Source organism: Aethalodelphis obliquidens, unplaced genomic scaffold, assembly GCF_003676395.1.
Source record: "Aethalodelphis obliquidens isolate GAN/ISIS:26980383/991018 unplaced genomic scaffold, ASM367639v1 scaffold123, whole genome shotgun sequence".
NCBI lineage: Eukaryota > Metazoa > Chordata > Mammalia > Artiodactyla > Delphinidae > Aethalodelphis > Aethalodelphis obliquidens.
In genome coordinates, this window is record NW_020838067.1 from 372,001 (window position 1) to 385,960 (window position 13,960).

Below are 13,960 nucleotides of genomic sequence, written 5' to 3' on the forward strand. Positions count from 1 at the left end.
ACACGTCCCGGTGGCCCTCCGCCTAATCACTCCACACAGAAGGCGGTGGATGTGTGTGCGCTGCCAGGATGGAGTGTGTTCTCAACTATCCCCTGCAGTGGAGGGACAGAAGTACTGGCTCTCTGTTCTTTAACAGGATGATGTATTTTACAGTTGGAATACTGTCTTTACTGTTTTTATAACAATGATACAAGGTTATTAAAAGAATAACACAGGGCAGAGAATTACAAAGGAAGTGGGGAAAAAAATCCCACTGTCCAGAAATAACCATTTTAAAAGTTAAGGAAGTATCAGTGGTTAATGCATACGTAGTTCAAATGACATTTTATTTAAAACACATCATAGTTCACAGCTACGTGTAACAAAAAACATTAGGTTTAATGTGTATTTAACCGAAGAGAAATAAACTCTTCCTCATAGTTTAATACAAACTTGTCAATCTCTGTGGCTATTAGGAACAGAAGATAAATGCTTCTTCATCTCAAGACAGTATTCCTAAAATACACCCCTAAGGCTAAGAAAAGAAATGGTGCAAACTCCCAGGTTTTAAACAGGATTGCTGCAACTGCAGGCTCCTGGCTTTGATGCGCCCTGAGCCCCTGCACCCACACCTCTTCCCACACCCTCCCGCTCCTTTCCTCGTGTGTGTGAGGTGTGTTTTTCCTCCTAGTACTTGCAAGATTTTACTTTATTTAAGTTTCTGATCCTTCTGGTTCAAAGTGGGTGTGAAGTGTGGACCCAGCTTCATATTTTCCCTGAAGGCTGTCCCCTTAGACTCCAGCACCCTTAAATGAATGCCCTTTCCCACAGATTTAAAATACCACCTTTACCACACGTTAACTCTTCTAAGCACTTGAATCAATCTGGGCTCCACATTCTGTCCCACTAATCTTTCTGCCCACCTGCGTGCCACTCCGGCGCAAGTCTAATTAGTGTAGTTAGAGGATACATTTCAGTCTCTGACAGGACTGGTCTCCCCCCAGTACTCTCCTCATTCAGAATCACCCCTGGGAATTCCCTGGCGGTGCAGGGACCAGGTGCTTTCACTGCTGAGGGCGCAGATTCGATCGTGGTCGGGGAACTGAGATCCCCCACGCCGCGTGGCAAGAGGCCAAAACAAACAGAGAATCTCCCATGATTGTCTTTCTTAAAAGTTTTAATCTCTTAATCAAATTATGCTCACTATCTGCGGATTTTCCAAGCTCTGTGATGAACCCAGCCGCCTGGGCCGCCCCGGGGCCCCCTTTAATCAGTCAGCACAGCCACCTGCACGTCCTGCGCGCGCGGTCGGTCGCCCCCGTGCTTCTGCACAACACGCTCACGCTGCTCTCACGCGACTCTCCGTGCTCGGCTGCACTTACTGACTCGCCCTGTTGAGGAGGATTTAAGCCGTTCTTCCCTGGCCCCTGCACTCTCATCCCCACTCTCCCAATTATACTCAAATGTGCAGCTGGATCACTGGCGGTGTTTCCTCTACTAGGAAGGAGCTGTTCCCAGAGACATGGGCATCCACATGCAAAAGAAGGAAGTCGGACCCTACCTCACACGTGTGCAAAAAATAACTCCGAATGGACCACAGACCCACACGTAAGAGCTGAAAACTGTAAAACTCTTAGAAGAAAAAACATAGGCATCAACCTTCACGACTTTGGATTAGGCACTGATTTATCAAAAGTGACATCAAAGTCCATGTGGCTGGCAACAGAAAACAAAAAAGACAAACTGGACTTCATCAGAATGAAAGATTTTCGTGCTTCAAAGGGCACCGTCAAGAAGGTGAAAAGACCCCACAGAAACAGTGAACGTTTTTACAGGTCATCCCTGTGGTATCTCACTAAGGTCTGGAGGTACGTTTCCCTGACGATTAATGATACTGAGAACTTTTTCATGTGCTTATTGGCCATTTGTGTATGTTCTTTGGAGAAACATCTATTCAGATTCTTTGCCCTTTAAAAAACTGGGTCATTTGGGGTTTTTTTTTATTGTTGAGTTGTAAGAGTTCTTCAGATACTCTGCATACAAGTGCATTATCAGAGACATGAGAGTGCCCCGGACTTCACGGCATGAATTCTGTGAACCAATTAATCTTTCTTCTTACGCTGTCTTATTGTTTCTACCCTCATCTGCTTTTCACCTAATTTCCTCATTTAAAAGAAACTATATGTGTGTTTATGAGAGGCTTCCTCATTCCTCTTTATAGTTGGAATATTAAAAAAATACTAATAGATCAAATTTTCAGTCCTGTAAAATGCAATAAATAGATGTACAGACTAGGTGAGTTGATCTGCAGTGAGCCTTAGGAAAGAGACCTTAAAGTAACCCCACAAACCTGGGAACCCTTCCTACAGAGACATCCCTTTATCTGGGGTACAGCCTCCTGCATCCTTCCTCTCACGTGCCTGCCGAGCTTAATTGCTCATTGATTTCAGAAAGTTTTAGAACTAAGTGTTAAATCCATAATTGTTACCATCACTTTTCCAAGACCCAGGTAAAAGTTCACCACTGCAAATGGGTGGTTCATTATTACCAGAAGTGAATTATAAACACTGATCAAATAAAGTCCTCTAAAATGGGAATTTCCCATCGAAAACACCACCTAAAATAGCAGCGTCTGTCATCATCCTGGTCCCCCAGCCCGGAAACGTAAAAGCGAGTCTCAGGAAGTCACTCGGCCATTAGGCACGGGAGCCTCAGCCTGTGCTTCGGAGGATTCCCGCAGCCAGGGGAGGGCCTGCGACTTCAACTCACTGCCTTCAAACATCGAGTGGTCCTAAACCTCTGACCCTTTTCACCTCCCCGCCCCTCCTGCTTACGAGGCAGTTAGGACCAGACGGGCAGGGGTGGAGGGGAGGCGAGAGCACCTTCGGGGCGTCTGAGGAGCCCCCAGCAGGCCGACAGCCCCGGACCTGCCCCTCCTCTGAGCCCGCGGGTGGCGGAGGGTCCCGGACCAGGTCCTGCCTGTGTCTGGCTCCCGTCACGCCAAGCGGGAGGGGGTGGACGGCACACCCAGCCCGGACCAGCGGACGTCCCTCATAATTTGTAACTGAGACGAACAACAGTGAGTCAGTCAGCTCCTCCAAAGGCCAGAACTATGGGTGAACTCGGAGCAGGGAAGGGCCGCATTCTGCCGCTACGTGCATTTCTGTTCCTCCAGGGACAGCACTGCCCGCACACACGCACAAACCCCCACCAGGGAGAGGAGCTGACGCGTCTCCCAGCTCCTGGCTCCCACCCCTGCCCAAGGCCTCGGACGCTCCCGCGCCCCCGAAGGTCGCACGGCGACCCTCCCGTCAGCTTCCTCAGGCAGACGCCTGTTGCAGCTCGGAGCCCTGATGCACGCAGCGTGTCCTTCTTTCCCCAGCTGTGTGATTATTACAGTTCGCTACAGACGGGGTTTACGTTATTTAATTTCCAATTTTCCTGAAGTAGGAATACAATTTCCTACAATACAACCATTACGGTAACTCGCAAAACTACAAAATAAAAAGTGGCTGAAGACAAACCGTGGATTAAAAGAGAAGGTCTGAACATGCCACAGTCACACCACCTTACTTCCAGATTCTCCTTCCGGTACACTTCCACGGCTTTCTCCTCCGCGTACCCGCAGCAGCCGTACTCCAGGGGCGTGAACACCACGGTGGGGGCATTGATATAGTCACACTGCAAGACAAACCAGCCACGGTCTTTTATTTTGTGGTGCTTCTTACAGGGAAAATCCATACGACGACATTTGTAAGAGGAAGATCAACAAGCACGGTCCCGTGCAGGTGACCCTCACTGCCACCGTTTCAGGGAACCGAGTCACTGAGCAGACGGGCGCGCCCCAACTCCGGGGCAGGGACCACGTGCTGCCATTGCACCGGGACCTGGGCCACCGCAGCCGTGCACATGACCGCGCCCCTGCAGGGATGAGCGGAGAAGCCACTCAGCCGCGCAGGGCAGGGTGAGCGGCCCAGCCCGCCCCGGGGCGACGGCCACGCGCGTGGAGGGCCGCCACACCGCGGGGCCCGGAGACGGGACCCTTCAGGGCCCTTATCAGCCTGGGACAGAGCAAAGGAGGACATCACGGGAAGGCTGCAGACCCTGAGCCCCACACGCCGTCCCCAGCAGCCCTGCATCCCGGGGCGCGAGTGTGAGCACAGGCACACGCCTGTCTGGAGACTGACCGCACAGAGAGAAAGCGTGTGCGGGGCCGAGAAAGGGGGCGGGCAGAGCCAGAGAGGAAGGTCACTGTGCTTCCCGCCCACAGCTCCGCAAGGGCAGCAGTGCCCAGCGCACGACTTCCCCCACCCCGCCAACAGCTCACAGGTGACTAGCTCAGGGGAGACTCCAACCCAAAGGGAGCGACCGGCTACCCACACTGCAAGAGGAAAAGGGGCAAGGGGCAAGACCCAGCGCTGCACGTCCATGCAATTCTTCCCTCTGTAGGATATGAACTAGAGGCGAAGGGAGAGGCCCCCAGTGGTGAAGCCCCTGGGTGGTGGCTGGACAGGAAGAAATGCTCAGCCAGAGGGGTAGCCAACCAGGAACCCCACCCTTTCGGGGCCCAGAGCAGCCTCGAGCCCAGCCCCACCACAGCCTGGTTCTCCCTCCAGATTACTGTGGGATCCTCATGAGAAACCCCGTCGATGTGATGGCCTGAGCGAGGCGCTGCTTTGCGGCCCAAGAGAAAAGCCAATCACACACCACCGGGCGTCCCTGCACCCGGTGGACAACATGGACACCGCGCGCCAGCCTGACCCTCACCTTCGGCCCCGACACGTCGTGTTCCATGACCTGCAAATCACGGACCAGCCAAGCATTTGTTCTTTTCCCAGCACGGCTACAGAAACCCACAGAAGCGCAGACGGCTGCACGCAGCAGCTCCTGACCTCTCCTAGGTCCTCAGCTGCTCATCAGTCTGGCCGTCAACCCTGCATCCCGTGGCCTACAGGGGGCGCCTCATTCTCAGCAGGTGCTTTTCTCCTGCTTCACATCAACTGAGGAAAATCAACAGGAAACTCCCAGCTTCCCCTTTCACCTAAAGCACGTCCCACACCTTCAACTCCGACCTCCACCTGAGCGGGCCCGTGCCTCACCCCACCTGCAGCCTTCCTTCCGCCCTGGTCCTCTGACCTCTCTCTGCACACGCGCTGCCCTGTCTTCTCACGGCGCTGCCCAGTCTTCTCACGTCTCTGCCCATCGTCCCTGGGATCCGCTTCTCAGGACCTCAGGCAACTGCTGTGCTTCCTAGAGCCCGGTGCTCACGCCCTGGGGAGGGCACAGCTCCCCATCTGTTCACACCCCTGCCCCTGCCGAGGCCAGCAGGGCCACGGTCCCAGTCACCTGCACCCACCCACGCCTCCGTGTGCCCACGAGGTCTCCACACACGACCTCGCTGGGCACCTGGTGGTGAAACACAGCACACGGAGTTCCTTATGAAGAAGCCGGGCCCCAAACATCCCACCTGAACCAGCTCGGGCAAAGCATCAGAGAAACCCAGGACGTGAGACACTCTGCAAGAAGAGTAGCCTGGATCCGTCAAAAAACCCATCATGACAGCTTCCCTGGTGGCGCAGTGGTTGGGAGTCCGCCTGCCGACGCGGGGGACACGGGTTCGTGCCCCGATCTGGGAAGATCCCACATGCCGCGGAGCGGCTGGGCCCGTGAGCCATGGCCGCTGAGCCTGCACGGCCAGAGCCTGTGCTCCGCAACGGGAGAGGCCACAACAGTGAGAGGCCCACGTACCGCGAAAAAAAAAAAAAAAAAAAACCATCATGAGAAATAAAGCAAAGAAACAGGTAAATAGAGGCAGGGGCTCTAGCGAATTAAAAGAAACCTAAGAGGTTGAAAAGCCAGATGTGCCGGGCGACGCGCACGTGTGCCCGTGGGTGACGCACTCCATCAGCGCGGAGATGCAGCTGTGGTTATGGAGGCGAGCACCCTTGCTCTTAGGGGACGCTTGCTGAAAGCGTTTTCTGGGGGCAAAGCGCCTGCCACTCACTTCCAGAAGCGCAGCAGAACAGTCTTTGTGCTGAACATCCACGTACTCGGAAATGCAGGCAGGGGGCATTAACACCTGCGCGGTCGGGTGGGAGGTCCACAGGGTGACTGGCACCAGACCTTCTGCAGTCTGACGCCTTTCTGAATGAAACGCTGGGGGACATAAAAGCTCCTCACTGCAGCCTCCCAGATTCTTGATGATCTGACACCAGATTGGCTCCCAGACTCCTCCCTCCCAGCTGCGGGACCCCCGCTCTGCCAGCACATGCCAGGCCTCTCTCTGCACTGAGGCTGGGGCAGCACAGCAGGCCCCCTGAGCCCGCCCCCATGCGGCCCGGCCACCTCCCCCGCTGCCCCTCATCTGCCAGCAGCACACGGGTCCCTGCTCTCCTGACGCGTAGGGCTGGGGGCTCCCGAGACCGCCGTCGGCCCCGGCAGACAGAGCCCGCAGAGCAAGAGGCTCGTCTGTGACCAGAGACTGCAGGAGGTGGGGAGACTGCAGGGGGCGCCAGATGCACCGTCAGCCATGCGTCGGCTGAAACAGAGCCCGGAGGAGCAGGGTGGCTAGACCAGGTCCACAGGCTGGGCAGGCGCAGAGGCCGGCCCCGTCCGCCCCGGGCCGCAGGGCCCTGCCACCCGGTGACAGAGCAGCATCCACCCGGGACCTGTTTCCAGACCCCTCCAGTCAGGAGACAGGACGTCCCTACCTGGGCGCCCCCCGTACGTCACCCAGTACGATGGCTTGCACGTTAAGATACGCATAAGATACTTATTTTAAACCACCAGTAAACGGTACAGAACTGCAAACGGTTTAGGGGGAAGCTTCCCTGGCAAAACAGGCACACGGCGCCAGCTGTACTGATTGCCCTCAAATCAGGATTTTGCTTTAGACATTATCTCAGAAACAGCAGTAAGAAACTTACCTTTTCTAAACGGCCCCCAAAAAGCCTTCGAGCCAGCAGCCTGCCCGCCTGCACGGCGACGGGCGTGAGCTCAGGCTTACCCTCCACGACGTCCCCGACGGCGTAGACATAGGGCACGCTGCTCTGCTCCACGTCGTTCACTGGGATTTTGCCAGTCCTGTTATGTTTGGAAAGAAAAAAGATATTACGACGACGCTGCACTGCTGGACACGAACGCCTGTCCAGGGAAAGGCTGATTCAGAGAGAAAGACCCCGCTAACCGCTCAGGCAACTGTGTCATCAAGCGTCTGCAGGCTCAGACAACTGGGGCACCTCCGGCTCCTGAAGAAACACCCTTCTGTCTGAAAACCCAGGCCCACTTTCTGGGTGCCAAAGTATCTCTAGATTCCCCCAGAGTCAAACCCATAGCTTTGAAGTTTTTCTCTGTGCCTGATCAAGGACATACAAATTCATTCTAAATCACAGAAAGTAGGTGAATACATTCCCACAATTGTTTTCAAATAACTGTTTAACGCATGAGATATTTAAGGAAAACATGAAGAGTTATCAATTAATTAATGAAAAAATTGATAATACAGAGCTGGCACAGTACTTATAAAGGAAATTTAAAGCATCGAGACTTTGCATGTTAGTAATTAGATAAGAGTCTCCATGAGCTGATGCGTAGAAACACCGCGCCCCGTGCAGCGCCGGGACTCGCCCCGTGCAGCGCCGGGACTCGCCCCGTGCAGCGCCGGGACTTGCCCCGTGCAGCGCCGGGTCATGCCCCGTGCAGCGCAGGGACTCGCCCCGTGCAGCGCCGGGACTCGCCCCGTGCAGCGCCGGGTGGTGACACCCGGGACTCACTTCTCATTGACTTTGACACCAATCTTCTCCAGCCCGATGTTCTTCGTACGGGAGTCACGACCAATTGCTAACAAAACCTACATTTAGAGAGAGAGCAAAAGCAAACGGTCAGTAACGGGGGTGACAGGGGGAGCCTCGCTATGGCCTCAGACGTTCAAAGGGCAGGGACGGGGTATTATGAGCGCCCTATGCCAATGACTTTGACAGTTTAGATGAAATAGAGTCCTTGAAGGACAGAATTTCCCAAACTTGCACCCATACAAGTCTGAGTAACCCTACGTCATGGGCTGCACTGTGCCCCTTCCCCAAATTCATGTTGCAGCCCTAACCCCAGAACCTCAGAATGTGACTGTATTTGGAGATGGGGCCTTTGCAGAGGTGATTAAGGTAAAACAAGGCCATTAGGGTGGCCTAAACCCAGTCTGACGTGCATCCTTATATAAGAAGAGGTTTTTGGGGACACACACAACAAAAACTGAGGGGTGATCACGTGAGGACACACGGAGAAGCCGGCCGTCTACACGCCCAGGAGACAGGCCTCAGAGGAGACCAGTCTACTCACACTTCGATCTCAGGGGTCTGGTCTCCAGAGGCGAGACAAACCCCACCTAGTGGCACTTTGTTATGGCAGCCCTAGCAGACTAAGGAACGCTATACTCACTACAGAAACTGAATCCATGATGTATAAACTTCCCATAAATTAACTCCAGACCCACGTGACTTCATTGGTAGAGTCTATGGAACACTTAAGAAATAACACTAAGGACTTCCCTGGTGGCGCAGTGGTTGAGAAGCCGCCTGCCAATGCAGGGGACACGGGTTTGAGCCCTGCTTCAGGAAGATCCCACGTGCCACAGGGCAACTGAGCCCGTGCACCACAACTTCTGAACCTGAGCTCTAGAGTCCACGAGCCACAACTACTGAGCCCACGTGACACAACTGCTGAAGCCCGCACGCCTAGAGCCCGTGCTCCGCAACAAGAGAAGTCACTGCAATGAGAAGCCCGCACACCGCAACGAAGAGTAGCCCCCACTCGCTGCAACTAGAGAAAGTCCACGTGCAGCAACGAAGACCCAATGCAGCCAAAAATAAATAAAATAAATCAATAATTTTTTTTAAAAAAAGAAATAACATTAATGATACACAAACTCTCCGGGACACAGAAGAGGGACCACGTCCCAAGTCCTTTGTAGAAGGCCGGCACAATCATCTGACACAGAATCAAACAAGGGCAGGAAAATAAAAGAAAATTAGAAGCCAACAGTCCTCAGGAACATAAATGCAAAATCCTTAACAGATGCCAGCAAGTAAAATAGAGCAACATAAAAACAGTGGGCTTTGTCCCAAAAATCAATCAGTGTAATTCCCCATATTAACAGAATAAAGGAGAAAACAACGTAGTCATCCCAATAGATGTGGGGACAGCATTTGACAAAACTGAACACCCGTCGAGGATTTTAATAAAATCCTCAGCACACTCAGAATAAAAGAACACTTCCCCAGCCTGATAAAAGGCATCTGCAAAAACCCGAGAGCTCACATCCCAGCTGTGATGAAAGACGGCCTCACTGCTGAGATGGGGGACGCTCACAATTTCCATTCAACACTGTCGTGGATGTCTTAATCAGTGTAACAAGGCAAGAAAAAGAAATAAAAGCACACAGATTGGAAAGAAGAAACAAAACTGGTGTTTTATGCAGAACAAATCCTAAGGAGGTCAATATACAAAAATCATTTGTATTTCTATGTACTACGTACTAACCACTGAAAATTTAAAGTTTAAAATACCATTTACAACAGCTTAAAAATACGAAATACTTAGAGATAAATTTGACAAAATACATGAAAGACCTCTACAGCAAAATGACAAAAAGCTGCTGAGAGAAACTAAAGAACTCGCAAATAAATGGAAAGATGTATGAGGTTCGTGTACTGGAAAAATCAATGTCGTTAAGATGTCAGTTCTCCCAAATTCATCTACATAAGCAATACAATCTCAATCAAAATCCCAGCAGGACTTTTTTTTTTTTTTTTTAACAAATTGGAAACATGGATGGACCTAGAGATTTTCATACTAAGTGAAGTAAGTCAAAGACAAGTATCATATGATATCATTTATATGTGGAATCTAAAAAAATGATACAAACGAACTTACTCACAAAACAGAAGCAGACTCACAGACATAGAAAACAAACTTATGGTTACCAAAGGGGAAAAGGTGGGGAGGGATAAATTAGGAGTTTGGGATTAACAGGTACACACTACTATGTATAAAGTAGATAATCAACAAGGACCTACTGTATAGCACAGGGAACTGTATTCAGTATATTGTATTACCTATAATTGGAAAAACATCTGAAAAAGAACATACACACACACACACACACACATATATATCTGAATCACTTTGCTGTACACCTGAAACTAACACAACATTGTAAATCAGTTATACTTCAATAAAAAAATTTCATATGGAAAGGCCCTATGCAAAGTTAGAGAGCCTACCCTCCCTGGTCTAATACTTACTATAAAGCTTCAATGACCAAAACCGGTCAGAGAGGACAGAAACAGACCCACAGTTAAACATCACATGATCACAAAGGCACCAAAGCAATTCAGTGGACAAAGAGAAGTCTTTTCACAGATGGCTCTGGGTATCAACATGGAAGAAAAAGAACCTCAATTCCTACCTCACACTGTAAACAAAAATTGGTTCAAGATGAATTACAGGCTTACACATAAAAGATAAAGCTATAAAGCTTCAGGAAGAAAATGTAGAATACCTTCACAACCTCTGGGTAGAGCACGCAGAGAACTTTAATCATAAAACAAAAATCTGATGAATTGAACTTCAGCAAAAATTTAAAACTATTGCTCATCAAAAGATGCCATAAAAAACTAAATGGACAACTAGATGGGAAGAAATATTCACACACACACATCTGAAAAAGGAATGTACCCACAACACACACAGAACTCCTGCAATTCCAAATAAAATTCAATAACCCAACCAAAAATGCGCCAAAGACTCAAACAGACACTTGATAAGGGAAAATATTTAAATGGCCAGAAAACACATGAGAAGTTGCCAAACATCACTGTAGTCACTAGGAAGATGCAAGTTAAACCTATAACAAGATTCCACTACACACGCACTGGAGCGGCTTAAACAAAAAAGTCGACAACCCCAAATGTTGGTGAGGCTACAGGACAACCACAACTCATGCATCCTTGGTGGGAATATAGATTGAGACAATCATTTGGAAGCTGTCTGGCAGTTTCGCCAAAAGTTAAACACAGGAAGTCCCCAATGACCAAGCAATTTCACTGCTAGGTATTTACCCACAAGAAAGGAAAGCATGTGTCCACAGAAGGCCTCACGCAAGAACCTTCACAGAGTTTTCGTCACAAGAACCCAGCTGCAAACAGCCTGGCATCCCTCCACAGGAAAGTGACCTGTGGTACATTCAGACAGTTCATACGGTGAAAAGAGCCAGCCACTGATACACGCCACACGGATGGCTCCCGAGTCAGATCCCGAGGAGCACGTACCACAGGGCTCCACGTCGTGACATCGAAATAGGAACAGCTGGTCTCTGGTGACAGAACCAGATCAGGGTTGCTTGGGGTAAGGTACTGGGAAGGGGCGCAAGACAGCTCTCCGACTCCACAGAAATGCTCTGTGATTCTCAAAGGGGTGTGCATTACAGAAACATGTACACTTGTCAAAGCCCACTGAACTGTGTATATCACTACATGTAAATGATACATCATTACAAAAATAAACAATTCACAATTTTAGATATTTTGCACAACTTTATACCAATACATTTGATAACTTAGATGAAACAGACTAATTCTGAGAAAATATAACAAATCAAAAGTTGATATAGAAAAAAGTAGAAAGCTTTAAAAGGTCCATTGACTGTTAAAGAAAATTGAATATATCTTCACTGAACATTCTAGGCCCTGGTGGTTGCATCAGTGAATTCTATCAAACATACAAAGAACTAATTCTAATATTACTAAATGCTTCCAGAGAACAGAAAAAGAAGGAACATATTCCAAACTTCTTTCATGAGCTAGAATAACTTTGATACCAAAATCTGAAAAGTTCAGTACATGAAAGGAAAATTATAAGCCAATACAATTCTTGAATATAGATGCAAAAATTCTAAATAACCAAATCCAACAATATATAAAAAGGACCATTACCAAGTTGGGTTTATCAGGAATACAAAGTTGACTGAACATTAGAAAACCAATGTAATTCAACACACTACCAGATTAAAGAAAAAAAAATCATTAACAGCTACAAAAGAAACAACCTTACCGCTGAATATCCACTCCTGACTTTTAAAACAAACAAACAAACAAAACCCAAATAACAAATGAAACCACTGAGCAAACGAGAAATAGAAAATGATTTCTTTAGCGTGATTAAGAATATCTACCCAAACCCTATGGAACACCTTACTCTATAACCATGAAACAGTGAAAGCCTTCCTTCCGACCCTGAGAACAGACAGGAGCACCTGGCTCTGCATTTCTTGTTAACACTGCACTGGAGGCCATGGCTGGTGCCCTTGTGCAAGAAAAAGGAGGAAAGGGAAACAGTCGAAAGGAGGAAGCAAAACCCTTGATATGAACATGTACAAAGAAGACCCCACATAATCTAAGGATACATGACCAAATATGACTTTAGCAAGCTTACTGAATACTAACTCAAATCACACAAATCAGCAGCATTTCTATATATCAGCAACAAACAGTGAAAGACAATGACATTTTTTTCATAAAGCATCATTTGTAACTATACAGAAATATGTAAGTACCTAGCAATAAATCTAACAGAAGACCTTCTTGATGTCTACAGAGAAATGTACTAATTTGCTGGGAACTATGACATATGGCTTAAGTCAAAGGACAGATATACCATGTTCATGGACTGGGAGAATGGACACTGCAAAGAAGTCCAGTGTTTCCCACTGGTTACGCATCCACCGCAATCCTAATCAAAATCTGAACAGAGGCTGATTTTTACTTTTGTTTTTGTTTTACATATTTTTGGCTTTGGTGAGCCTCTCCACGTTATCTACTTTTAATGGAAAAGAATCATGTTATAAGAGTGTGTAAAACATAAGTGTACAGTTTATGTTAAAGGTATAAACTACAGTTTACAAAAGAAATGGTCTCTAAATATCATCAGTTTAAATTAGAATCGTTGCCACCCAAAGTCCAGGGACTAGTCACACTGTCTGGAGATTCTACACTGTTTGTTTTTGAAAATACCTTTATTGTTGTTTGGATTATAAAGTATATTCAATGTTTATTGCAAAAATATTCAAATGCAGAAATGTATAAGACATCTAATTCCCCAGAAGTAAGCACTAAAAGCAGGTATACCTGCTTCCAGACTTTGTTCTCTGCATAGTCACACACACACGTATGTTACCATCGTATGCTTCCTGTACCACTGAAAACTATCAAATGTCAGCAGCACAACCACCTTCCATACGTATCAGACGCTCACGAAGAATCAAGAAAAGAGTTGACGCTGGTATGATTTTCCCCTGAGTTTCATCTGCACTAACTTATGAGCGTGTTCATCCGCCCACTGCTCACGTGACAGCAGCTCACCGTGTTGTAAAGGCCCTCAATCATCTCTGTCCCTTCCGCAGATTTAGCCACGACCTTCAGCTTCCCGGGTGACCCCTTCTCCAACTGCTGAACCTGGTGAGGAGGAACAGTGCAAGGGTTATCTCTGCAGGTGACAGAAAATAGGTGGACCACAGGGTGCGTGTGTGTTTAGGTGTTTGGACAGAGAAAAGAGGGCTGTCCCAAGGGACAACGTGGAGGGAGAGATAAGTTGCTGGGTTAGTTGGAGACAACAGAAGGGGAGCCATGGAGGGATGCTTTCCAGGCACTGGCTTAACAAATGGCGTGTTCCAGGGGACCACTTCCCGAGCACTGAGACAGGCCGGAAACACAGCAGGGCGTACATTCGGCGGGGAAATCAAGAGCTTTATCTCGTCTTGTTAGATTCAAAATGCTTGAGAGGAGTTCGAGTGGAGATGCCCAGCAGGCGGCTGCATAAATGGGTGCGGAGCTGGGGAGGATGCCTGAACAGAGGCCTCAGCACTGAGACGGGACGTGCGGCCGGGGCAGGGACAGTGAGGGGGAAGGGGAGGAGGGGGAGGGGCGGCCGG

General features: G+C 48.9%; 1 protein-coding gene across 11 annotated transcripts in view; it reads right to left on the reverse strand.

Annotated features, from left to right (window-relative positions):
• Positions 1-13,960, reverse strand: part of TXNRD3 (thioredoxin reductase 3) — a 40,967-nt gene that overhangs the window by 4,068 nt on the left and 22,939 nt on the right. For 7 of the 11 annotated variants that reach the window (XM_027098465.1, XM_027098464.1, XM_027098463.1 and 4 more), the window contains 4 exons: positions 13,392-13,484; positions 7,752-7,828; positions 6,906-7,062; positions 3,553-3,660 (listed from right to left, as the gene is read on the reverse strand). In XM_027098465.1, coding sequence (XP_026954266.1) covers positions 3,553-3,660; positions 6,906-7,062; positions 7,752-7,828; positions 13,392-13,484 — 435 coding nt within the window. Of the gene's footprint in view, positions 1-1,266; positions 3,661-6,905; positions 7,063-7,751; positions 7,829-13,391; positions 13,485-13,960 lie in introns of all 11 variants that reach the window. The other 4 variants (XM_027098466.1, XM_027098468.1, XR_003431094.1 and 1 more) reach the window with 3 other exon arrangements.